A 27407-nucleotide genomic window follows, 5' to 3' on the forward strand; every position below is an offset into this window, starting at 1 on the left:
TCTGTTCCATACAATACAGTATCCGATTTCGGAATCTCTGTCTGGCCATGACGTAATATAACTGAAATATTTCATATCACCTGTCCTTTTCCAATTATACGCTCTCCTCTTGTGATTCTTGAACAGAGTATTCCCTGTTACCAGCTGAAATTAACTGCAGAACTCGATTAGACTTGCTCCTTCCTAATTCCTTGTTGCAAGCCCATATTCTCCTGTAACATTTTTTTCTACTCCTTCCCCTACAACTGCATTCCAGTACCCAGTGACTAATACAGTTTCATATCCCTTTATGTACTGTATTACCCTTTAAATATCCTCATATAATTCCTCTATATCTTCACCTTCAGCTTGTGACGTCCGCATGTATACCTGAACCATCGTTGTCGATTGTACTTTGCTGTAGATTATGATAAGAACAACACTCTCACTGAATTGTTGACAGTGACATTATCTGCTCTACCATCCCATTCATAACGAATCCTACTCCTGTTGTACTACTTTATGCTGCTGTTGATATTACCCTATACCCATCTGACCAGAAATCCTTGTGTTCCTTCCATTTCACTTCTCTGCTATATCTAGGTCGAGCCTTTGAATTTCGCTTTTCAGATTTTCCAGCTTTGTTACCACGTTCAAGCATCTGACATTCCACACCCTGACACGTAGAACGTTATCCTTTCGTGGATAATTCAGTCTTTTCTTATAGTCACCCGCCCCTTAAATTTAATGAACTGCATCTAAAATATCATTTACATGTGAAGTCATGGATGACATGGGCAAACTGAACAACTTAGATTCCCAATTACAGTTTATTTAAAATAAAGTTATTTACCACTACTAATTCAGTGAGACACGCTTCATCTTGCCATTCACAGCGTTTTAAACTTAGTATGTTCAACTCCAACACTGCTCGCATCCCTACCTATCGATGAAGATACCATCAGACTTAGATTATATAGCAAATAGAAAAGGCTACAGTGTTTCTTTACCGCAAAAGTTGTCTGAAGAAAACAAATAGGAAGCGAATACCCTAAAACAAAGGTAAAGTGGATACCCCTCCCTTTCTTAGGAAACTTCTTTTTTGACCTAACCAAGCTGTTTCGGTGCACAAACGAATTTACAGCTTTCGCTGTTGATATCAGTATACATCAACTTTTTCGTAATGAAAAGACACAGAAAGATGTTTATGGTAAGTCATTGGTTCGCGTATCGAAATTTACCCAACGCAGCGCTGAATATGTTGAAAAAATCGGAAGAAAGTTAAATACCATTTTCAGAAATACCTTCTCACAAAGATAGGGTAGATAAAAGAACCCTCGCCATTTGCAGAACACCTACAGGCATCTCGTCATTGACCGCCTAATATCAATAATATTGAAATATCCTATTTTACACATAAGGGACGCAAACTCAATTGAGAAATCTGAAATGGCTAATCGTACATGTTGATGGCCTTCTCGATGCTCAGGTGATCAGTAAGAATTAACCATTTTTGCATATAATGATGTCTACCTTTGAAAAAGTTTAGTCTCGTTGCTGTGAAGTATGCTAGTATCTCTCTTATTTGTCCGACTCCCTTATCTTTGAGGCATAATTTAAGTCTTGTTCTTTCACATTCATTACAATCTTTTCACAAGGTATACAATTATCTCACAGAATACTTTTATACTGTTATTTTAGAAATAATGTACATTTTGATTTATATGACTATTTCGTGTTCTGCCTATGAATACGGTCCTGCGCAGTGGATAACTTATAGAATAGCCAATGCAATATGTCTGATCCTCCTCCACTAATTGCACTCGAGAGCCCTTTACCATACTTTCCCGCGTTCTTTGTTCGTCAGCGATGCCGATCATACATGGTGTGCTCCCGATGTATGAAGCTCTGCTTTGCATCTGTTCCGAACTTGTGCGGCGTCCTTTCAGCGTGGCAAAGGGTAATTAAAGGACTTTTTGATATTTGTTTTCATGGTCTGCTTAGCCGCCCATTTCAAATCAAATTAATTCCTGTTTATTAGACCTTAAAATTCTTTCGCTGCATTCTTTTATCGTTCCGGTTCTTTTCAGGAACCCATTAAACAAGCATTGCAGATTTTCAACTTTTTGATATCCTAATCGCATTTTGCCGGTGTATCCGCGTCTTGTAGTCATTTTTATCGACGGAGTGCACTGTGATTAGTTTCTGTAAATTTGCTTAAATTTTTGCTCGTAGATTACGTTCTTGCGCAACATCTGATCAGGAAATTAGCTTATACGTATTGTAATTTTTTTAATTGTAGGTCATCTGTAGATTTGAAACCTGTCATTGAAATTTGAAAATAAAATCCTCCACAACCAAGACTGTATTTTTATCTCAAGTCCCACACTGATTGCTGTATCGGCAGTAACGATGGAATGGAAGAATTTTTGGAAATCACAGTTTTATTCAAAGACAGTAGGTAGTCTGAAATCACCTCTTGTTATGATGGTCCCCTGGACATTACAAGGGTAGGACATGGTTCTTAATAGGGCGTGTGATCACTATGAACTGCTATCCACGCTCTGCACCGTGCCGTCATACAGGTCGCAAGGTTGCTAGAGCATTCCTTTCCTCCTCGAGTGCGGTTGGAAACTGCTCGATGTGAGTCAGAGCAAATAACGTGCTGTGTAATACGTCTCCCCAACTCATCCCATCCATGCTTAATGTGATTTAAGTCTAGGGACGATGAGGCCAGCCCATTCGGCGAAAATTCTCCAGTTCCTAGATCTCCACCGCCAGCGCTTTTCGATGCAGGTGTGCGTAGTCATCCGTAACAATGAATTCATGTCATAATACATCACTGTCAGTGTTGTACGCATATTTCCTTCCTCGCCGATTCTATACAGAGGTTACCTGAGCGTAAGGTGGCTTGCAGGTAGCAGTTTGATTCGAATTGTAGTGTCAGGCGTGTTTGATTTTTTATACAGTAAATTTCTCGTTACTCTACGTATGCTTCGTGGTGTCTTACTGCCTAAACAAATGCCGTCATTCGTGTGATTACACTTACTATTCTTATTTTAGTTTTTTGGTTAGAGGGACCGAAGTTGTTTTCAGAAATTAATTAGGTCAGTTCACCGATCAGTATAGATTGTAATAGAAAATCGAGTCTCTGTCTTATGGTATGGAAAGGTGGGCTTTTCATAAATTTAAAACCTGCAAAGAAGTCAATTCTGCCATGGTACTATGGTCTCAGGCCCAAAACTAGTAATGGTACAGCAAAATAATCTCAAAAAACTTGTCGCTGGTTGCAATGTTTCTTACGTGCAACTTATTGTTTTGTTTGTATCTATGAATGGTTCAGTATGTTTTCTTTCTTCTTTTGCACCATTTGTTAACTATGGAAGCCTACTACTCAACATGTGTTACTATATGTTGTATTCACCAAATGAACTTGGTGTCAGACATACACTACTGGCCATTAAAATTGCTACACCGTGAAGAAATGCAGATGATAAACGGGTGTTCATTGGACAAATATATTATACTAGATCTGACATGTGATTACATTTTCACGCAGTTTGGATGCATAGATCCTGAGAAATCAGTGGCCAGCTTATAGCTGTTATATCACCCTCTGTCTTCTCCTTGTCAGTGATTTCCAAATATTCTATCCATCTCCTCATTCCGTACCTTATCATTCCACCTAATCTTCAGCACGCGTCTGTAACGCCACATCTCATATGCTTCGGTTCTCTTCTGTTCCGGTTTTCCCATAGCCCATGTTTCATACTAGTTATGCGATTAGATAAAATTCTAAAAGGAGTAGTCGACTCCATTCGAAGTGGTATTTTAGAATTAGCACCATACTAGGATAAAGCGTTCATGGGAGGGGGGGGGGGGGGGAAAGGAAACTGATTTGGGTAATTCCAAAATTGTGTCCCATTTGGACAAAGGAAGCTGCCGTGCGATATTCACATTCAACAAGAGTACTGTTTCCAAAAGTAATATTTATTTAGAAGATGCTGGGAGACAAACGATGATGTTTTACATAGGCAACTGGAATACCGATCCCAATGCATCAACTACATTAACACTGCTAAAATATAAATCTTCCATTAATCCGAAAATAATACCGGCTCGCGGGGAGCAGTTTTGGATAACCCCAAAATTTTCTTAGGGTCAAACTCTTTCCATATGATATCTCACTCTATTTAGATATCACAAAAATGTGGTTCATTTTATTTTGGTAAGATGAGAGAGTATTAATATGTAACAGAAAAACACTTTGAACTTAATATTCATGTAAATGGACATCAAACAGCTTAATTATGTCAGCAAAATACATTTTTTCTTATATATATATATATATATATATATATATATATATATATATATATATATATATATAGAAGCGACAAATGCTAATTTGCACCAAAACAAGCAGTCAAAATCCTGCTCATTAGACAGAATCGCTAACAGCTACACCGTTCTGGCAGAGTGGCTTTACACACATGTGAGGACTACCCAAGCAAGCCTTCCTTCTACGATTTCCCGTTCAACCTTCAGCCCACTTGGAACTCCCTCTGAACTCGAATAGCATTGCAGAAACTCTCCAACTGTCTTGTAATAGCAACCCAGCATCGAACGAAATGGGGTATCCTGTCTGAAACCCAGGCATGGGTGACTCAATCGAAAGAAACTATATCGTTCCAGAGATCTTTTTAAATCTAAAATATCGTCTATGCAGACTGAAGCGACGAAAGAACGTCATAGATGTTTCAGAATTCGAAACGTCTATAGAACAATATTGTATCTTTTGATTAAGGCAGCTATGCCTGGGTTTCAGGCAGGATTCCCCATTTCGTTCGATGCTGGGTTGCTATTCCAATGCACCGTGAGAGACTCTGCAATGCTGTTTGAATATAGAGGGAATACCAAGTGCGCTGAGAGATGAATGAGAATTTGGAGTGTGCAGAGAGAAGCACTTGGTTAGTCCACGCAGTTGTACAATGTCACTGTGCCACGTTGGCGTAGACGTAAGCGCATCTAGTTAGTGCACAGGAGACCTCGATTCGAATCCGGCCTTAGTACAAGTTTTCATTTGTCGCTGCAGTCTGCATATATGTCTGAGACTCGAAAAGGTCTCTGGAACCATATAGTTCCATTACACTTTTGTACTTCACTTCCTTACACTGCTTGGGAGACGGTTGTATTAAAGCTTATCTTAGTAGACGGCTTTGTAGTAGGTTACGTAAACGTGCAATATTTTTTAATTTTTATGAATTCCCATGTAGTATAGGTTGCCAACAGCATAAAAACAAGCCTGAGGTAAGTCATGAGTGACTTCAGAAAGTTGTTTACAAAATATGTACTGTGCCATGAAGGCATTTAATCATTTACGTTGCCCTTAGTTCCAATGACATTAACAAATTGGATTTTGGGCGTACTGATGTTACGCTGTATAGCCACTCTCTTTTTTTCATCCCAGTCTTACGAAACGCCGGGTAGAGCACCGACTGACTAATTTTTAGCCTGTTGATAGACATCAGTACTGCAACTTCTTATTGCAGTCCATGAATGATGATGGGTTTGAGCAAGAGGAGCACTTTTTTTCCTATGAAGCATGAGTCCATCGAATGCATCTTAATTTTAAAAACACCTGACATTGCTGTTAGCAGACCTTTGCGGTTGTGTGATATTGAATTGTCCTCCCTAGTTTAATAGTGATCCCTTTCGTTAGATGTTAATTCCCTGAAAACAAGGTTACAGAATATCGTTCACTAATAAATCTTAAGGTACGTTTTGGTGAAAAATCAGAACTTCTTCACCCCTTAAATCAGTTTTCAACATCCTTCTCTAACACCACATCTCCGACACTTCAGTTCCCCAATTTTCTGATTTTCCTACAATCAGACACTCAGTACAGTATAATCCTGTGTTTCAAACATATACTTTCAGAAATTTCTTCTTCGGATTAATAGAATAATAGACTTATTTCTGCCAGGAAAGTCCTCGTTTCGTGTGCTGTCCGCATTTTATATCCTGCTTGCTTCTATCGTCATGCATTACTTTTCACTCAAAGCAGTAGAACTTCTTTATTTCGTCCGCATTACGGCGACCAAGATATCAAGTTGATCGCTAGTACCAGTTCTTCAGCTTCTCAGTACTTTTCTCTTTCTTCGATTTACTCTCAGTTCGTATTATGTGCCCATTAGCCAGTACATTCCATTAAATAATTCATGTTTCTTCACTTAGACCGAGGATAGGAATGTACTCTGCGAATCTTATCACTGATATACTTCCACCCTTAATTTTAATCCGACTCTCGAACCTCTTTCATTCCGTTATACCAGCCTTAGACTCATTTCAATCCGAGCACTTTGTTCTTGGTCTTCCCTGTAGCTTATACCAATCTTTCGCTGAGTTTATAAGCCCTTGCCTTGTTTTACATCGTCGATACATTTGGTCCAGTCCGACAAATTGTATGAACGTGTCTTGATTTTCCCTAAGCATCAATTTCATAATAAAGAGCAACGTCGGTCGTGCATGTCTATGGCCTTTATCTTTCTCAAGGCCAAATCGATCGCCTTGTAACAGATCATCAATTTTCGTTTCCATTCCCCTGTGTTATTCTTACTAGCAACTCGGATGAATGAGTTGTTGGCCTCCGTTTGAACTGTGTGGGCTCCGCTTCTAATAAATAGCTAGTATTATACCGGAATGAAAAGTGTCCGTATCGTAACACGAACAAAGGTGGTTATGTCCTGGGCAGAGTTAGTGATTTAAAAGAAGGGAACTAGCTTTTCGACTTACCTGGCAGCTGCAGAGATATTGAAATCAAAACATCGTGGCATATTCGCTCAGTTTTTCTTTGCAGTATTAGTGCCAATTTCATTTAACATGGATTTTGCATGATGCATTATGTAGTATCCCCAGGAACCAATCCACTCCAAGAAATTTTATCCCTCCAGAAAAACTTTTCAAGCTATTACGTGTATGCCCTTCAGTCATATGATACCATATATTGCTTACTGTGGTTGGCAACTCTTCAGAATTTTGGGCACAGGATCAGAGACATTGTCTGATAGATTGTAAGATGTAGATGTGCCAACAGCTCACAGCTAAGGGAACATACTTCGCTGGTGAAGTAGGGTTAACTCCTAAAAAGAGCGCAAATATATCAAGTTGTTTTGATTTGAATATCCTTGAAGCTGCCAGATAAAACGGAAAGCTAGTTTCATTTTCTTACACTCCTAACTCCATCAGGACATATTCGCCTTTATTGTGCTGTGATAAGAGCATTTTCCATTATGGTTACATCTTTTACTTTACCATTAGTTTGACGTTAGGCCGTCATAGCTTGGCAACCGATGTACATTTTTGTTGACACGACCGACAGTTGGTATGGTATAGGTTTATTTATTGTCTTTCAATTCATGTTGTTAATATCGCGGCAACGGATAACGCTTACGCAAAACAACAGGACGACAAATAATTAAATATATTTTTCTATCCTCTCACAAAATCTGAACCGATTCGTACAAGTCTGAAACACAGAAATGACACACATAAGAAAAACTCGCATAAAACTGGGTTTTTGCAAATAAAATTCAAATGAAGCTAGATTTTTGAGAGCAAATTTTCAGTGTTATTGTAAGAGTGCGTATTTCAACTATCTGGACAATTTTATGCCGTTTCCGCAACTTCAGTTTATGTATGAATTAATTTTACGTGCTACATCCTATCTCGACAACGGATAGAGATTATTACAGAACATTACTTTAGCCATGTGTCTGTTAGGGAAGAGAATCAACCCACTGGTACAAGTTTCAAGTGCAGAAGTGACGGCGCTACAAAAACCTCCCAAAATGTGTGTGTTATTTATTTATTTATTTATTTATTATTTTTTTTTTTTTGCACCTGATCGCATGTAAAACCCGAATGGTAAACATACAAATGGTGCCATTAGCTGAGCGTGAATTACAGCCCAAATAACATATTTTGCAATAGGCACGAACTAATTCGCAAGGTTTGCTTCGACACATGTCCCAAATTTGTTTAATATACACTAACGCACCTACTGTAAGACAGATGTTCGAAAGGCTAAATCAAAAATTTTTCACCCTATGTTCCTAGCTCAGAAAGAAACCGAGCACGAGAAACCTCCCCCCGCCCCCTCCCCCCACCCAAATCGCGATTGAGTGTGCGGCCTTCCCAAGCATATTTACCACTGAAGATGTGCTGTTACAACATAGTGAAAATAATTCGATTGTAATTGCCACAGACATTTCCCTTGCTTTTAGATGTTCTGGTCAGTGGAGTGAACTCATCAGATGTCTCATGACTTCTATCCAGCCTATATTGTTACGATACTATGTTTGCGGCAGTATTAATCATTTTTACACGGAAATGTTTAAGATTGTTTTGTTGGAAGTAACAAAAGAGGGGCAGGAAAGAAAGGGAAAGGCCAAAAGGAAAACGAGAAAAATTAATTGCAGCGCAGTCGTCCGTGGGAAAGCGTGGCGCTAGCGGAAAAGGTCGCGTGGACCCGACTGTGGAGCGCGCTGTGGCCCAGTAATTACACTGCTGTGCTGTAGGGGCACGCCGGCTACCCGGCCAACACACGCCGACCCCACAGATGCCGCGTCGACTCCCAGAGGGGGACTACAGGGCACGGCAATCTGCGAAGTTAGCCAGCTCAGTGGCATTCCGCATGCAGTCTCCAAGGCTTTTAAATCAGTGGTACTGAACTTCGGGGTGAAATGTATTTGAATCAGTGTTATTCTATTGTTGTTACGTCCCTAAACTAATTCCTCACAAATCATCATGTTATAGAGTATAATTTCTTCTTGTCGTTTCGATCATCAACAGAACACACTGTTTCAGCAGTTCGTTCATCATAAACTGAGTCATCTTTATTGCGTTCCTATCTCATACGTACTTACATTCCAGACGCGTTTCACCCTCTAATATAAACGGCATATTCAATAGATGTAATCTGAAGTAATAGGGATTTGTTCCACTTATGAAATTTATAGATTCTAAGCCGTTCTCACCATACATTCAGTTACTCATTACTCCTGGCCAAGTGCCTCTAAGCACTCTTAGATTCAATAATATAGTCGCATCACTTATGAAAAATTGGCACATATTCATGTCATAATCCTCTGGCTTTGCTGTTTTTAGACTATGTTTTTTGTTAGGTAAAAACTGTTGTTCATATTATTTATGGATCATATGTTGAAAACACCAATCTTTAAACATGGAAACAGAAAAGCTTGTAACAACTACAGAGGTATCTCTTTAATCAGCGTTGTGGGTAAAATCTTTGCAGTTATTGTTGAAAGGAAAGTGCTAGTACTAGTTGAGGACCAATTGGATGAAAATCAGTGTGGGTTTAGGCCTCTTAGAGGTTGTCAGGACCAGATCTTTAGCATACGGCAAATAATGGAGAAGTGTTATGAGTGGAACAGGGAATTGTATCTATGCTTTATAGATCTAGAAAAGGCATATGGCCGGGTTGCTAGGAGGAAGTTATTGTCTGTTCTACAAGATTATGGAATAGGAGGCAAACTTTTGCAAGCAATTAAAGGTCTTTACATGGATGGTCAGGCAGCAGTTAGAGTTGACGGTAAATTGAGTTCATGGTTCAGAGTAGTTTCAGGGGTAAGACAAGGCTGCAACCTGTCTCCACTGTCGTTCATATTATTTATGGATCATATGTTGAAAACAATAGACTGGCTGGGTGGGATTAAGATATGTGAACACAAAATAAGCAGTCTTGCATATGCGGATGACTTAGTTGTGATGGCAGATTCGATTGAAAGTTTGCAAAGTAATATTTCAGAGCTAGATCAGAAATGTGAGGACTATGGTATGAAAATTAGCTTCTCCAAAACTAAAGTAATGACAGTGGGAAAGAAATATAAACGGATTGAGTGCCAAATAGGAGGAACAAAGTTAGAACAGGTGGACGGTTTCAAGTACTTAGGATGCATATTCTCACACGATGGCAACATAGTGAAAGAACTGGAAGCGAGGTGTAGCAAAGCTAATGCAGTGAGCGCTCAGCTACGATCTACTCTCTTCTGCAAGAAGGAAGTCAGTACCAAGACTAAGTTATATGTGCACCGTTCAATCTTTCGACCATTTTTGTTGTATGGGACCGAAAGCTGGGTGGATTCAGGTTACCTTATCAACAAGGTTGAGGTTACGGATATGAAAGTAGCTAGGATTATTGCAGGTACTAGTAGATGGGAACAATGGCAGGAGGGTGTCCACAATGAGGAAATCAAGGAAAAACTGGGAATGAACTCTATAGATTTAGCAGTCAGGGCGAACAGGCTTAGATGGTGGGGTCATGTTACACGCATGGGAGAAGCAAGGTTACTCAAGAGACTCATGAATTCAGCACTAGAGGGTAGGAGGAGTCAGGGCAGACCGAGGAGAAGGTACCTGGATTCGGTTAAGAATGATTTTGAAGTAATAGGTATAACATCAGAAGAGGCACCAATGTTAGCACTGAATAGGGGTTCATGGAGGAACTGTATAAGGGGGGTTATGCTCCAGACTGAACGCTGAAAGGCATAATCAGTCTTAAATGATGATGATGATGATGATGATGAAATTCAGAGAAGAAATCACTACTGTTGTGACTACAGCTGCAGAGAACTGTGAGCGATTTCTGTTGTATCACTGTTCGGTCACTTGGTGTCGCTTATCCTATTCGTGTGTATAAGTGTTGCCAACCTACGACTCTTCCTTTCTGCTCTTTAACTCACTTTCTCTCCCTCTGTACTCCTTCCTTTCCTCTCCTTCTCTCCCTCTTCCCCTCTCCCTCTCACCCTCTCCCTCCCTCTCTGACTCTCTCTCTCTCTCTCTCTCTCTCTCTCTCTCTCTCTCCCTCTCTCTCTCTGTGTGTGTGTGTATGTGTTTGTGTGTGTATGTGTATCTCTGCAGCTGTGAAAAATTTTACATGTATAGTTTATGTGTCGTTTAAGTTCAAGTGTTCTACACAGGTGTTAACTACTGTATTAAGATGTAGATATAGCACGATTTTGGCTGTTGGGGTAAGAAGAAATTCATGATTGAAACACTAATAACCAACTTTTCAAATACAATATTTATGACAACGGGACTGGATTGCAATACAGTTATCAAGTCAGCTTAAATTGCATTCAGTTAATTTTGTAAGGATAACTTTTTTTGTTTTACGTGTTTTACTGGGACTGACAATGTCAATTCTTTCATGGTCAGTGCATTTTGTGTGATAACCCCAGTTATTAAATCACTTGCTAGCCATATCCTAGTAACATGCATAGATAATGTGAGAAGCCAAGCAGAGTAAGACGCCACTTTGGCTATTGTCCTATGCTATGGATGCATATTAATCAAATACTGGTATTGTATTTATAAAGTTGCTTATTGGCATTCCAAAACGGAACATCTTTCTATATATTGTAGCTGTCAAGTTGTCCACAAGGTATCATTTGGTGACGGGTAACTGTTATTTACACATTCGATTTGAGTTACGTAAGTCAATGATAAGACTATGCACTACATATGGTACACGACAGGTGCCTGTTTATCAACTACTAGAACCAGAGCTAGTGGTCCGGAATCACAGAATTGTAAAGATATAGGGAGTTTTAGCCTTACTACTCTCCCGTACAACTTATTTTATGTATTTATTTCAATTCATTTCATTCTGTGGTATTACCGTGAGATAGATTCGTGATAACCGCAATTAGAAAATCAATTGTCCGCCTTTTTATGGTAATATGTGTCCAGAACATGTAAAGCCACTCTCCGTAGTCTCATTTGGTAGACCCATGAACGTGCTTATTAGTGCCCCACAAATCATTTTCAATACATTGCCATCCAGCACAGTATGCAACACATATTTACTACAAAAACAGTATAATCGGAAGTCAATTACTAAATTCGAAATTATGCACTATACAGGTGGTTAACGAAAACTGCTCACAACGTACCACAATGGCGTAGTCGAGACAAACGTCCTAACACAGGTCAGTAGCTACAGGGCAAAGCGTACCATCTGAGATTTCTAATATCTTCTCACCCTCTTACATCACTGTTTTCGTTAACATTAGTAATTTAACCTTTGCTGTGAAAGCGATGAAAGGAAAAGACTTCTGAACAAGTTATGCAGAACTAATTACGTTTCCAATTCTGTCTTAACCGTTACAAGCACAGTTTTCGCTAACAAAGAAACAGCACTGTTAATTTTACACCGCTAAGGTCCGCACTCGTGGTCTCGCGGTAGCGTTCTTGCTTCCCGAGCACGGGGTGCCGGGTTCGATTCCCGGCGGAGTCAGGGATTTTCACATGTCTCGTAATGGCTGGGTGTTGTTGCGTCATCATCATCATTCATCCCCATTAAGGTCGGAGGAAGGAATGGCAAACTAGGACCTTGCCTAGTACCGTGGTGCGGGTCTCCCGCATCGTCCCCTACGCTCTGTTATGGAATATGAGACTTCATCATCATCATCACACCGCTAAGATAACGAAATTGTGAGGTAACGTCAGTTCTATACGTCGAGATTTACAGGTGCAAGGGCAAGTGATGTTTAGTATTCATGGTCGATTTCAGCCAAACCTCGAATAGCGCGCATGCGCTGTGGCTTACGCGGCCTTTGTAGTCAGTTTGAGGTTGTTTCCCGGCTTGACAGATCACATGTGTCAGACTCATTTAAAGAAAGCTATCAGAATGTACACCAAATGGAAATACAATATTCTTATGCGTTTTCTTGCTTTTATCTAACAAAGACAAAGGTATACTCGTCGAGCGATATAAGAATTCGCTGTCCTTTGTGAAAAACTGTTTTTCTATATTAACAACTTTACCAAATTTTATAGCGATTCTTGTGGAAGTCCCAATGACACATTCATTTCTATTGCATTTTCACTGCCCATCATTAATTACATTTGTCGGTTACACATGACGGTATTGTGGTTCTTAGACGTCCGTATATTACAGATTCGAACAGCTATACAGGGTTATTCAGCTGCCCCCACTGATGGATTTTATGTAGTCCGCAATGCCTTCAAACACCATGCACCAGATTTTCATATTCTCTCTCTTGCTTCTTCTGAGCTATTAATGTCACAGTAAAAATGAAGAGCACCTTCTTGCAGGAAATGTAATGTAGTTAAACTTTGTACTAGGATACGTTTTTTTGAGAGGTTGTAGTTTTTGAATTATTCAAGAAAAACGAATTTGAGGTTCAGTTTTGCACTACAGCCTCTAGAAATAAACGTAACCCAGTTAAATTTCCAACAAAAAACATCCTGTTCATTTTTTCCTTAGGACTAATAGTTTGCGCATAGCCAGCAAGAGAATAAGAAAATCGCTGCCATGGTTTTTGTAGGCGTTACAGATTGCATGAAACCCATTGGTAGGAGCAACCCATCACCCTGCATAGCACGACCGATTCACTCTGTTGACATGCATCTTCGAATTGGTGGTATCATGGGTGAAGAAAGTGATCTGTGTTTCACGAATGTTTTTTCCTAAGCCTTGATGAGACCGATCTTTTCATCGAGGAGATAGGCCTGACATTAAATTTCCAACAAAACATTCTGTTCATTTTGTCCTTAGGACTAACAGTTTGCGCATAGCGAGCAAGAGAATAAGAAAATCGCTGAAATGGTTTTTGTAGGCGTTACAGATTGCATGAAACCCATTGGTAGGAGCAACCGATCACCTTGCATAGCAAGACCAATTCAGTCTGTTGACATGCATCTTCGAATTGGTGGTATAATGGGTGAAGAAAGTGATATGTGTTTCACGAATGTTTTTTCCTAAGCCTTGATGAGACCGATCTTTTCATCCAGGAGATTGGCCTGGCGTTAAAGACATTAGTCTGTAGTTGTCTACCTCCTCTGACTTACTCGAGACGAGTTTTCTTTTTTCCTGCTGCAGGACCTAAAAGTAAGTCCCGTAACTGCTACTCTGCATCTACATCTTCATATTGACTCCACAAAACACCTAACGGTATCTGACAGAGGTAACTTCGTGAACCACTGTCAAGCACCCTCACATATTTCCTTTTCCAGTTGTGAATGGGGAGCGGGAAGAGTGACTGTTTGTATGCCTCAGTGAAAGCACGAGTATTTTCAATTTTACCTTGGTGGTTCTCTTGCGAAAATTGTATTATATGCTGGCAGACTCTTCTAGGAACATACGCTCTCGAAATTTTCACAGAAGCAACAGCGTGAGCAAATCTACCGTCTATCCTTGGAGTTTTGCTGCTCATAGGTTGACACTTTCCTGCCTGCCAAGCGAACATGTGAGTAAACTCACTGCGCTGCTCTATTTTGGCTATCAATCCTAGCTGATAAGGATTTCAGCAAAAGGATCAATAAACACTTATCGGTGGCATTTCTTGTCTAGCATGTGGAGTATCTTGGTGACCCTTCCTGAGGATTCTCCCAATGGATCTGTCTGGCATGTGCATTTCCTATGATTTGTTCTGAATAATCCTTCAACTCGAAGTCACTCCATGGGCATACACGGGGAAAAAAGAGAATCGAAGCGTTTGAGATGTGATTCTGTAAGAGGGTGTTGGGAGCTAGGTGGACTCATAACGAATGGGGAGGCAGGAGCTTCGGAGAACATTTATCGTGGAGAAACGGCGCTCTAGCTAAAAGTACTATAAAATGGATTATGAACAATCTCTTCTGCAACACATTTAATTTAGTGGTAACCGGTTTCGTCCACTATCTGACCACCCTTAAAGGAGCGGGTGTTGTAACTCCAGCAGTTGACGTTCGTGGAGGTATAAAACCCGCTCTGTTCACCACCACCGCATACCATCTTGTTATGACAGTCTGAGGATGGTCAGATACTAACTGAAACCATGTACCACCGAAATATGTGTCTTTGCTGCCCAGACTGCTTACAATGTATTTTTAAAATGAGGAGGATCTCCGCAGAATCGACTATGAAAGGAACGTGTGGAGAATACTGACAAGAAGAAGTTATAGGCCTTGTTGTTGTTGTTGTTGTCCTTGTGGTATTCGGTCCAGAGATTGGTTTGATGTAGCTCTCCATACTACTCTATCCTGTGTAAGCTTCTTCATCTTCAAGCAACTACTGCAACCTACATCCTTAGTGTATACATCTCTTGGTCTCGCTCTATGATTTTTACCCTCCACCCTGCCCTCCAATACTAAACTGGTGATCCCTTGATCTTTCAGAATATGTCCTACCAACCGATCCCTTCTTCTAGTCAATTTGTGTCATAAATTGCCCCTCCTCCCAATTCAGTTTAGTAAATTCTCATTAGTTACACGAGTACCTATATAATCTTCAGCATTCTTCTTTAAAACCACACTTCGAAAGTTCCTATTCTCTTCTTGTCTAAACTATTTATCGTCAATGGTTCGCTTCCATACATGGCTACAATCAATAGAAATACTCTCAGAAAAGACTTCCTGACACTTGAATCTATACTTGATGTTAACAAATTTCTCTTCTTCAGAAACGCTCTCCTTGCCTTTGCCAGTCTACATTTTATATCCGCCCTACGTCGAACATCATCATTTATATTGTCTCCCAACTAGCAAAACTCATCTTCCACCTTACGTGTCTCATTTCCTGATCTAGATCCCTCAGCATCCCCTGATCTAATTCGACTATATTCAATTATGCTTGATTTTCTTTTGTTGATATTGATAGTATACCCTCCTCTCAAGACAGCCCATTCCGTTCAACTGCTGCTCCAGGTCCTTTGCTGTCTCTGACAGAATTACAATGTCGTCCGTAAACCTCAGAGTTTTTAATTTTTTCTCCGTGGATTTTAATTCCATACTCCAATTTTTCCATTAGGCTGTAAAGAATTCGTGTAAGTATTTTGCAGCCATCACTATAGGACATACATTAAGGCAGCAAAAAGTAACTTCCATGATCCTGGAGGGAGCTGTACAGGATACAGATTGTGAGTGGAATACATAAAACACTCATTGGAGAAAGATAGATGTACACATTTGAAATGAAATGGTTAATATAGGATAGGAAGTCTTGGCTGGCCACTGCTAACCAATCAAAATACGAATGACAACACGGAATGGCACACTCAGAGATATTTAATCAGTACCACTGATTCCAGTGATTATATGGCAGTCGTGTAATCAAATAATAATAGTGTTCTATTCCATTTAAATTCAGTTCCGTTGGAGCCTATTTTGATACTCATATGATGTATGTATAATCGATTTCGGGGCAACGCTGTCTCATCTTCAGGTATCTGTCAGGTGTGATTCATAAATCGAATGCCACAAGTACTGTAACAATCGCTCTATCAATGTGTGTGCCGTAAAGCTTGTGACATATCTCTACTCTCTGCGTCGAAAATAAATATACGTTTACACTATTCCTATTTTAATCTAGTGAGCAAGGAAAAATGATAGATTTTCTAAACAGAAAGCTACGTGGTGTAATATAGTTCACTCACCTTGGTCGAACAAGGACGGTAGCGCTCTGTAGGCGCGTAATTCAGCCCGACACAGGATCTCCCCTCTCCCTCTCCTTCCCCCTCCACCCGTCCCGCGCCCCTGGTCTGCATTCAGACGCGGGCCGGTGTCCTGTGCCGGACCACTTAGTGCACTGAGCAGGTGCTCTGATTGGTCTGAATGGACGGCCTATCATTACCGCGGCCCCTGTCATCTCAGCGTATACACCTCCCACTGCTCGGGCAGCTTAGATCTACCGCAGCCAATCACGCATAGCCACTTGGGAACTGCACAAAGTAATGCACTGACGGCTTGCTGATAACCCACAAAACGCTCAAAATTTTTGAAAAATCGAAATATGCACTACTGCAATACTAACAGTTTCGACTAAACATCCGACATTCCTAACGAATAAAGGTCTTGATTTGGCAAAGTTATTTGAAACATTTAAATCGTCGTCTTCTTAGTAGAATTGTCAGACGTCTTGCGTATTTATGGTCTGCAAAATAAAGACGGAGTGTATACTAAAATACGATACTAAAATATGACGAATCATTGAGAGAGGTCTTCGGCGTCTTTTTGAGTGAAGCAATTGGTTACTTATAGGTTGAGCTATCTAGGTTTCAACTCTGTGCACTTTGGTCAACAAGTGAAATGACCGTTGTGTCTGAAATATAATGATACTTTGGGGTATTACATTTAATTTTTATAGGTTGTAGACTCTAGATATAAAAATCATTACCAGGAACTGGTAGTATAGAAACATCTATTTTCATTTCACTAAATATTTTCAGTGCACTTACACATTACATCTCTCCGAAAATTCAAACTTTGGACGATCATACATTTATACAGGGTGTTTCAAAAATGACCGGTATATTTGAAACGGCAATAAAAACTAAACGAGCAGCGATAGAAATACACCGTTTGTTGCAATATGCTTGGGACAACAGTACATTTTTAGGCAGACAAACTTTCGAAATTACAGTAGTTACAATTTTCAACAACAGATGGCGCTGCGGTCTGGGAAACTCTATAGTACGATATTTTCCACATATCCACCACGCGTAGCAATAATATGGCGTAGTCTCTGAATGAAATTACCCGAAACCTTTGACAACGTGTCTGGGGGAATGGCTTCACATGCAGATGAGATGTACTGCTTCAGCTGTTCAATTGTTTCTGGATTCTGGCGGTACACCTGGTCTTTCAAGTGTCCCCACAGAAAGAAGTCACAGGGGTTCATGTCTGGCGAATAGGGAGGCCAATCCTCGCCGCCTCCTGTATGTTTCGGATAGCCCAAAGCAATCACACGATCATCGAAATATTCATTCAGGAAATTAAAGACGTCGGCCGTGCTATGTGGCCGGGCACCATCTTGCATAAACCACGAGGTGTTCGCAGTGTCGTCTAACGCAGTTTGTACCGCCACAAATTGACGAAGAATGTCCAGATAGCGTGATGCAGTAATCGTTTCGGATCTGAAAAATGGGCCAATGATTCCTTTGGAAGAAATGGCGGCCCAGACCAGTACTTTTGAGGATGCAGGGACGATGGGACTGCAACATGGGGCTTTTCGGTTCCCCATATGCGCCAGTTCTGTTTATTGACGAAGTCGTCCAGGTAAAAGTAAGCTTCGTCAGTAAACCAAATGCTGCCCACATGCATATCGCCGTCATCAATCCTGTGCACTATATCGTTAGCGAATGTCTCTCGTGCAGCAATGGTAGCGGCGCTGAGGGGTTGCCGTGTTTGAATCTTGTATGGATAGAGGTGTAATCTCTGGCGCATGAGACGATACGTGGACGTTGGCGTCATTTGGACCGCAGCTGCAACACGGCGAACGGAAACCCGAGGCCGCTGTCGGATCACCTGCTGCACTAGCTGCGCGTTGCCCTCTGTGGTTGCCGTACGCGGTCGCCCTACCTTTCCAGCACGTTCATCCGTCACGTTCACAGTCCGTTGAAATTTTTCAAACAGATCCTTTATTGTATCGCTTTTCGGTCCTTTGGTTACATTAAACCTCCGTTGAAAACTTCGTCTTGTTGCAACAACACTGTGTTCTAGGCGGTGGAATTCCAACACCAGAAAAATCCTCTGTTCTAAGGAATAAACCATGTTGTCTACAGAACACTTGCACGTTGTGAACAGCACACGCTTACAGCAGAAAGACGACGTATAGAATGGCATACCCACAGACTGCGTTGTCTTCTATATCTTTCACATCACTTGCAGCGCCATCTGTTGTCGAAAATTGTAGCTACTGTAATTTCGAAAGTTTGTCCGCCTGAAAATGTACTGTTCTCCCAAGCATATTGCAACAAACGGTGTATTTCTATCGCTGCTCGTTTAGTTTTTATTGCTGTTTCAAATATACCGGTCATTTTTGAAACACCCTGTATCTGTTGTGACAGTCCTCACTGCGATCATAGATTACATTAACATCGACGATTAAACATAACGCGCAGAATCTTTGTTGTCATACGGACGTATATCACGGGCACACTCCGAGATAGTTTCTCGATTGCGACTGATAGTGACCCAGGCACAGCAAGCATTTTGAGCAGGTTCCCTAGTTCAGTCAGTATGTTCGCAAACAAAACACTTTCATACACACTTGCCTCTCATTTCTTGCTTGGGGACGTGTTGTCCCAGAGTCAAATTCGAAATAGTATGTGTGCTTCGGTTTCTGGAGATTTTCCCGCGTTGTGAAGCAAATGCTGGAACTGTAAAATTCCTCACAAATATTGCCAACTGGACTTCTCTCTTTCCAAGATCCTCTGGTATGTGTCTGAAAAGTCCCTTTCTGTGGGTGAGTCGTTTGTCCGACAGCCCACTCGGCCTACGAAGCGATAAACTACGAGATATCTATGTGTAAACAAATTTTACACTGGTGCCACATTCTCCATTTTGTAGAAGTTTCGTCTGGTACTATCATCCTGTGCAAGTTTTCTATACGAGCGTTTAAACATTTTGCAAAATTTCTTGTTGACAGTGAAGTACCCAAAATTTTTGTAGCTACCCAAATGCTTTCTTTTTGTGATCGCAACACCTTCAGACTGTTGTGCATTCTTGGTGCAAAACTGTTTGTTGTTTTTAGTATAACTCATTGTCAATTTTTAGAGTGGATATACTGTTTCAATCTTGATGATCTCATTATCATGCCTGCGATGATACTGAAACGCTTGTGGTACATTACAATTGATGTAGATTCTCTGTTAATCGCAACAGAAGGGCTCTGAATTTCAACACGAGTGGTCTAATTATGAAAATTATGGCTCTGTGCACTCCGCTTTTATCACGTAAATAAAGGACAACAAATAAAGAACAGAAATTGAGGGCGTGGCTTTCGGAACTTACTTGTGAATCAACCAGTATTTTCGAATATCTCTGGAACTCGTTTAATATGCTAGTATTTTGGGTGGAACTGAATAATATATGTACATATAGCAGTCTTTGATAGCAGTGAAACCGAATGAATAGCTTAAGAATGAAAAATGTTAAATATCTTGTTTTTGTGCTGTTTTAGAAGTCATTGTATCCTCGGTTGTGCACCTTCACAACATATCCAGCCCAAATTAAGCTACAAAAATAGAAATAGTATTTATTTTGACTGAAATATATTTACGACAGAGTAAATAATATATTCACACTTTTCATCTGAGTCCCAGATTACACGTTCTGAATCACTGGGTTTATCACTTTGCGTTGCGTGCTCATGCATAGTTCTTCGAAATGTCGGTGATGACGGGGATCAACGGATGCTGCATAGTACTCAATGTCCTTTGCCCTAGGAGCTTTTGTTGGTATGTTATATTCATAAGAACATTCAATCAGTCGATGATTAAGAATCCATTTCTGTCGGAGCACAAATGTATCGGTGACATAACAACTTTCAGGAGAGCTTACAGAGTCACACGTGTCATAATACTCAACAATTTTATTGGTCATCAGTTTCCACTTCCTTTGATTATTTGTCAGAGGAACGGGCTATTCCAAAGTTGAGAAGAAGACTTTGTAAACTTTGGTGATGGACTGCTGAATATCAGAAACGTTCTTATTGGTTTTTCCTGGAAACGTTAACTAACTGATTTGATGTGCGGATAAGATTTTGCTGCCCTTTCCTCAAATATCTATTTGCAAAATCACTGTCACAATTATGAGTAGTCTTTGGAACCCATCCGTATGAAACACATCACCTCTACTGACAGTAGGAGGATTACTTGTTCATTGCCTTTTTTGGGAGTTTTGTGGTGTTCCCACCGTCAATGATTTGCCTAGCATGGAGTAAATATACTGATAACAATAGTTCATGTAATGCCAAAGGTTAACTTGTTTTGGAATTAATAATGGACAACGTTTCATTTGAAGAATTCATTTATAGACTTACCTACCTTTTTACTTGAATCTTTGATCATTCACAAACAACTTTTACGTTCCAAACGAAAGACACGCGTTCGAGTCCCAAGACACGTAATTGCCCTTAGAGCACACTATCAGAGCACAGAATACATAGAGCGCCGGCCGGAGTGGCCGTGCGGTTCTAGGCGCTACAGTCTGGAGCCGAGCGGCCGCTACGGTCGCAGGTTCGAATCCTGCCTCGGGCATGGATGTGTATGATATCTTTAGGTTAGTTCGGTTTAATTAGTTCTAAGTTCTAGGCGACTGATGACCTCAGATATTAAGTCGCATAGTGCTCAGAGCCAGTACATAGAGCAAAAAGGCGCTTGTTTACTGGGGGGTACGTGGTGTGTAGTATATCCAAGTTTATTTCGCAACAAAGCTGAAGAAATCGCTGTGAGACCTGGATATCTTGGTCACATTTTAGAAGTGGAATGATGATCTGTGGCAGTCAGGTGACAAACATTCTTTCCTTTATTGATCTATCGTCCCCTAGCCCTTCACGGGGGAGAGTGGTCATTCAGCTGTCCATCTTGAAACTCTTAAACGAAAGAAAATCGTACCGAAATATAGGATTAGGAATAGGTTTAACTGAGATGGAGTACAAGCGATAGTAAAGTAGACGAATGTGTTGGAGACGAGGGAAAAAGGATTCCTGTTGTTGTGAAGTACAATGAGAAACTTAGCTCCGGATGGAGGGATAAAGGCGAGTTAAGATCAGGTCCGATTTAAGGCCAAAGCAACATAAACAGTCGCTTAATAAACAAAAAGCAGGATTTATTCTATTCGCAGATAAAACCAGTATTGTAATGAGTCCAACCTTACACACAGAAGCAGAAGAGATGGTAAATAATGTTCTTAAAAGTATTATTGACTCGTTTTCTGCGAATGGTTTCACCGTCAGTTGTAAAAAGCGCAAAACAATCAGTTCCTCACGTCTAAGGATACTACAGGAATGATAAATGAAACAGATGGCGAGGAAGTAATAATCAGGGTGGAAACTTAACAATTCTTAGATCTCTATATTGACAAGAATATAAACTGGTAAAAAGCACATTTTAGAACTCCTAAAACAACATCTTAGTCCAGTCACAATCTTGGAGATCGACAAATCAGTAAGTTGACGTACATTGCACGTTTTCATTCAATAATGTCATCTGGAAAACAGTGTTCTGAGGTAACTTATCTTTAAGAAGGAAAATCGTCATTGCTCAAAAACGTGCTGTGACAATAACATGTGGTGCTCACCCACAAATATATTGTAGACATCTGACGAAGGAGTTCAGAGATTCACAGAGAGCAAGAGAAGTTTGTAGGTGGGGTGGTGAAGATTTTCACAACACGATCACCGCCCGTTTCTTAGCTTTAGTAGTTGGCCAGTCGGTCGCTTTTGTAGTTTAAGCTCTTCACGAACAGTTTCATTCATTAGTTACAGCTGTGTAAATGTGGAAACAGCTTCACTATTCACGGTACTGCTCTTAACGATGAAAGCTAACATGCTAAACGAAAATTGAACAGACACACAGCTGCAGTGCATTCTGATTGGTGTTTCATTGCTCTAGCCGCCACAAGCATGCCGCCGTTGCTTGACATTTGGCACACTTGTTGCAGGTGTCACGGTCCAACGAGCACCAGGTGACGTTGACCAACGTGGGGCGAGATCTGACGGGGTACTACAAGTGCGAGGTGTCTGCCGACGCGCCCCTCTTCCACACCGTGATCAAGACCGCGCTGATGATCGTCGCAGGTGAGTGACTACAAGCACGCTTAAGCCGTAGGCGATAACGACTCTGCCAGTTTCAGCTGTTGACACAGAAGTTCATAATTCGGCAACTGTTAGCGATGTTGGGTGTCCAATTGCTTCAACTTCAGAAACAAACAATCCAGTACGTTAAAGGAGGACTTAGTGGTTAGCACTGACTTCTTGTCACAATGCTACTCGTCATTTTTCACGTCCTCGGTATTGAGCAAAATATTGATGCAGCTATGTGATAGGTAACGCGATGTGGAATGTACGTAGCTGAAAACTTGTTTCAGTAATGTAAGGTAATGAGATTTCCTCCTATGAACCTTTGACCTTGACCATTGGTAGGGAGGCTTGCGTGGTTCAGCAATACAGACAGGCGTACCGTAGGTGCAACTACAAAGGAGGGGTATCTGTTGAGAAGCCAGACAAACATGTGGTTCCTGAAGAGGGGCAGAAGTCTTTTCAGTAGCTGCATGGGAACAGGCTGGATGATTGACTTACCTGGCTTTGTAAAATTAACCAAAACGGCCTTGCTAATTATTTACGTTCTCTCCGATTATGTGTAGGTGTACAGAGTTACATTGCCATCCGACGATGTCTTCCAGGTGCACCCCTTTTTTACGCCAGCCAGTGTATGTAAACAGCGTTGACACGTGGAAAGTGTTATCTTAAAAGAAACATTACGCAATATCGTATTTCACGGATAGCTGCCGCTAGAGAATGGCATAATAACTATAAATCTCTGTGATTGTGAATAAATACATTCAACAACAGTATACGCTAAAAATGATTTTCTTTCTAAGATATTGTAGGTCTGTGAACGTAAAAACACCGAAAACAATAAACAAAGCTACACCTACGTATCACTTAGGCTATTTCAGGACACGAAACCGGAAAACTAATGACCCAGTGTTATTGCTTAATCTACCGAGCAGACTGCTTCCCGATATCAAACTATCGAACTTTAAAATGCAAAACAACTTGACCTGATTTTCATTCGGGCACACTAATCTCTAATTGTTAAGAACAAATACGAGCGTATGGCATAGTACCAACTACAAAGCAAGCGTTTTCAGTATTTGCAGTACCTACTATACATTAAAAACAATATCTGGTGATATACAAATAATTAAGACGTGTAATATTTGTAAGATACTGAAACAATAATTGTTCATCATTATTATCTGCATATTCAGATTTCTCGTAGTAAGTTTTGGCTTAACTATTTCATATATTTTCCACTGAAATAAACGAGAATAAATTAATATTAATGGGAACGGCTGTTGGGGACCGTGGCCCAATACTGCAGAAGCAAGAAAAATCCGTTAGAACTGAGGTCTGTATTATAATGTATGTAATTGCACGCCATCTGATTCTTGTCAGAGATCCTGAAAGTGAGAACTTACCATAGTTGTAACGATTTTTCCTGTATCGGAAACAAGTATTTACGGCATAAAAGTCAAGTTAAAACACCAAATCGAAAATATCGTTAGAGAACAGTAGATAACTGATTGCATATATGCAACGGTTAATGAAGTACTTGTATTGTGAGAAAGGCACAGTTTCAAAACACACCTGGCAAATTTTTCTTTGACATATGGTTCATCTAATCCTACTAGATCAAAGGATGCATTGTGTCATATCCGTTTTGTTTCATTTTGCTTAGTGAAGGTTCTTCAGTGGCCTGTAATACATGTTAGATGTTTTGTACAAGACCTGAGTTATGTAAAAATTTCGTAGAGAACAAATTCCAGATACAGACACAATGAAACTATGCCAAGAAAACCAACTGATGGACAGAAAAATGCCCGCAGATAATAGTGAAGAAATAACCAAATCCTTTAAAGCAATCAGAAGTAAAAAATGCTTCCAATTCGAAAAAGAATATTGCTCATAAAAATGTGGCCGTCCAATGGGAGTCCAGTGTCAGTCAAAACAAATTAATATGATTTTGCGACGGAAAACAATGCACCTGACTGCCTCCACACTGCCAGCGTGTGTGAAATGACGTTTGGCAGCGGCAAAGTGTATATAGGTGAAACATGAAGGACTTTTAACGGTATTAAGGAACATGAAAGCCACACGTGAGTAAAACAAAGTACGAAATAGGCTGTAGCGAACCAAAAGTTCAAATGGCTCTGAGCACTATGGGTCTCAACTGCTGAGGTCATTAGTCCCCTAGAACTTAGAACTAGTTAAACCTAACTAACCTAAGGACATCACAAACATCCATGCCCGAGGCAGGATTCGAACCTGCGACCGTAGCGGTCTTGCGGTTCCAGACTGCAGCGCCTTTAACCGCACGGCCACTTCGGCCGGCTGTGTAGCGAACCATTACGAGAACTGTCTTCCTGACATCGTTTTCAGTGACGTACCTGTGTGGCCTAAGGAAACCAACATTTATAGAAGTCCGAGAAGCCACTGAAATTAACAAGAACCCGTGTAACGACAATATAGAGAACGGCTACTGGCTTCCGGTGTCGTGGCTCCCCGCCATCAAGGAAGTGAGTACGCGGCTGCTGCGTGCAAGCAATCCAAACAGCGCGCTGGAAGCCATCTCTGCGGATAATAATATTTAGGATAAACATTCCACTCTCATGCTCTTCCCGTTTCGCTCCTACCCAATGATGTGGGCTCACCAATAGCAGAAGGAGGAATTATAACCAATAACTCTTCTCCAGCTTAAGTGCGGGAAAAATTCCCTTCCAACCACCGACTGGACTGAGTCTCAACCAACAACCGTCTCTTTCCACATTAGCGTAGGAAAACTTCTCTTACTACCCAACGACGATGGCCCACCAATGGTAGCCTAAGATTTTTACCCAACAAGCCCAATTCTTCCATACAAGGGGAGGAAAACTCTCCTTGATAAGAGAAGGTGACATTGGTCTCTGACAGTGCTTATCTACTGTGGACACCACATATTCTTGAAGAAGGTCTCACCAGAGGGGTCAAAACGTCGATTGCTTGACGAAGTATGAGGTGGCCTAACAACTTAGAAGCTTTAAAACTTCATTGGCGAGCATACTTATAAACCACAAACAAGAAGCAATCTTCGATACAAAAATCACAAAGAAAACATACAAAACCATAATGGTACAAATTTGAGGTGGATCTAATCAGCCTGGTAGATGAGGCAACAGAAAATATAAATCCGCTTCATGCACTACGTAAAATACTCTATTCACCCTGGAAAAAGAAACACAAAAAACAAATACAGTTCTTAGATACAGCAATAAAGAGAGATGACAATGAATACAGTTGTGAAGTTTACAGAAAGCCAACAGGACAGAATTACAAATGCGACATCAAACTGCCAACCACACTACAAACTAGCAGGTCACATCATACACTGACTGAATAAAATACAACACAGCAAGGAAAGCTATGAAGGAAGATTGGAAACAATACAGTTCATGACCAACAACAATGGATATAACGGCCATATAACATAAAAAATGACATGAGTAAGAAAAAGAAATTGTCCATTTTAACATACAAACATAGATCACCACATCGAATATCAAATATGCTAAATAAACAAGATTAAAAATGTCATATGGAACCAGAGACACATTTCAGTCATATTTGCAAACAACAATAGAAACAAGTAAAATATGGAGTTTCAGTCTTCGATCGCTATTCTTTATTTTCAATTACCGGTTTCGGGCTAGCTGCCCATCTTCAGATCATATGTTGTAGTTACAGAGTAACTTGTCCGTACAGAACACACTGTTCACTGTCATACGTAAAGTAAATTTCAATCTGTTAAAACATTATATCGCAGTATTTAAGAGTAATCTGATTGGTAACAGTAAAAAGTGCCCTCTACCTATAACAACCTGAAACTCCATATTTTACTTATTGAACGATCGCGGAATTCCCAGTGAGACAACTATGTCTAGTTTTGATAAACAATAGAAACGCCAGACATATCGCAAGGAGCTGGTGTTTACTGACAGATTGTCAATGCTACAGATCTGTCTGTCTAGGAATGACAGAAATTCCAGAACTATATAAAAACAAATAAGAAGCTTTACATATGAAAATAGCGTTTCTACTCTTGCTGAACACCTAATAAAGTATAGAAATGATGTATCTAACAGAGGAGAGGATATGAAAATTGTTATCATGAAAAGTTACAATAGAAAACTTCTTTCATGGCAGGTAAACTTCCTTATGCAAAGATCCATTTTAAGGATTAGGGATGTAAGAAATGCTCAAATTAACGTAAGTAACAATGCATTGATCTTGTTAGCCAATAGGACATAATCAGACCAACAAATAACGCAATACCTTTTACAAAAAAGAAGAACACACACACACAAACAAACAACATACAAAATAATATCAAAGTACATTCAGACCCCACAACCAAACAACAGACGGACGTAAAACAGAGTGACAGATGGCAACACTACGTACGTTAAAACTTCACAAACCAAACAATAGTGATTAGTCAAATTAAAATGTGTTCCTAATGAAAACTGAACATCCATGATAAGCAAATTGTTTTGTGATCGAACGAACATACACTACTGGCCATTAAAATTGCTACACCACGAAGATGACGTTCTACAGACGGGAAATTTAACCGACAGGAAGAAGATGCTGTGATGTGTAAATGATCAAATGATTAGCTTTTCAGAGCATTCACACAAGGTTTGCGCTGGTGGCAACACCTACAACGTGCTGACATGAGGACAGTTTCAACCGATTTCTCATACACAAACAGCACATGACCGGCGTTGCCTTGTGAAACGTTTTTGTGATGCCTCGTGTAAGGAGGAGAAATGCGTACCATTAGGTTTCCGACTTTGAT

At 40.3% G+C, this 27407-nt stretch overlaps 1 protein-coding gene across 1 annotated transcript in view; it reads left to right on the top strand.

Annotated features, from left to right (window-relative positions):
* Window positions 1–1180: 1180 nt before the first annotated feature.
* LOC126142705 (uncharacterized) overlaps window positions 1181–27407 on the top strand; it is a 178028-nt gene continuing 151801 nt past the window's right edge. The window contains exons 1-2 of the mRNA XM_049915289.1: window positions 1181–1189; window positions 22450–22585. Coding sequence (XP_049771246.1) covers window positions 1181–1189; window positions 22450–22585 — 145 coding nt within the window. The remainder of the gene's footprint in view (window positions 1190–22449; window positions 22586–27407) is intronic.

Source organism: Schistocerca cancellata, chromosome 1, assembly GCF_023864275.1.
Source record: "Schistocerca cancellata isolate TAMUIC-IGC-003103 chromosome 1, iqSchCanc2.1, whole genome shotgun sequence".
Taxonomy (NCBI): domain Eukaryota; kingdom Metazoa; phylum Arthropoda; class Insecta; order Orthoptera; family Acrididae; genus Schistocerca; species Schistocerca cancellata.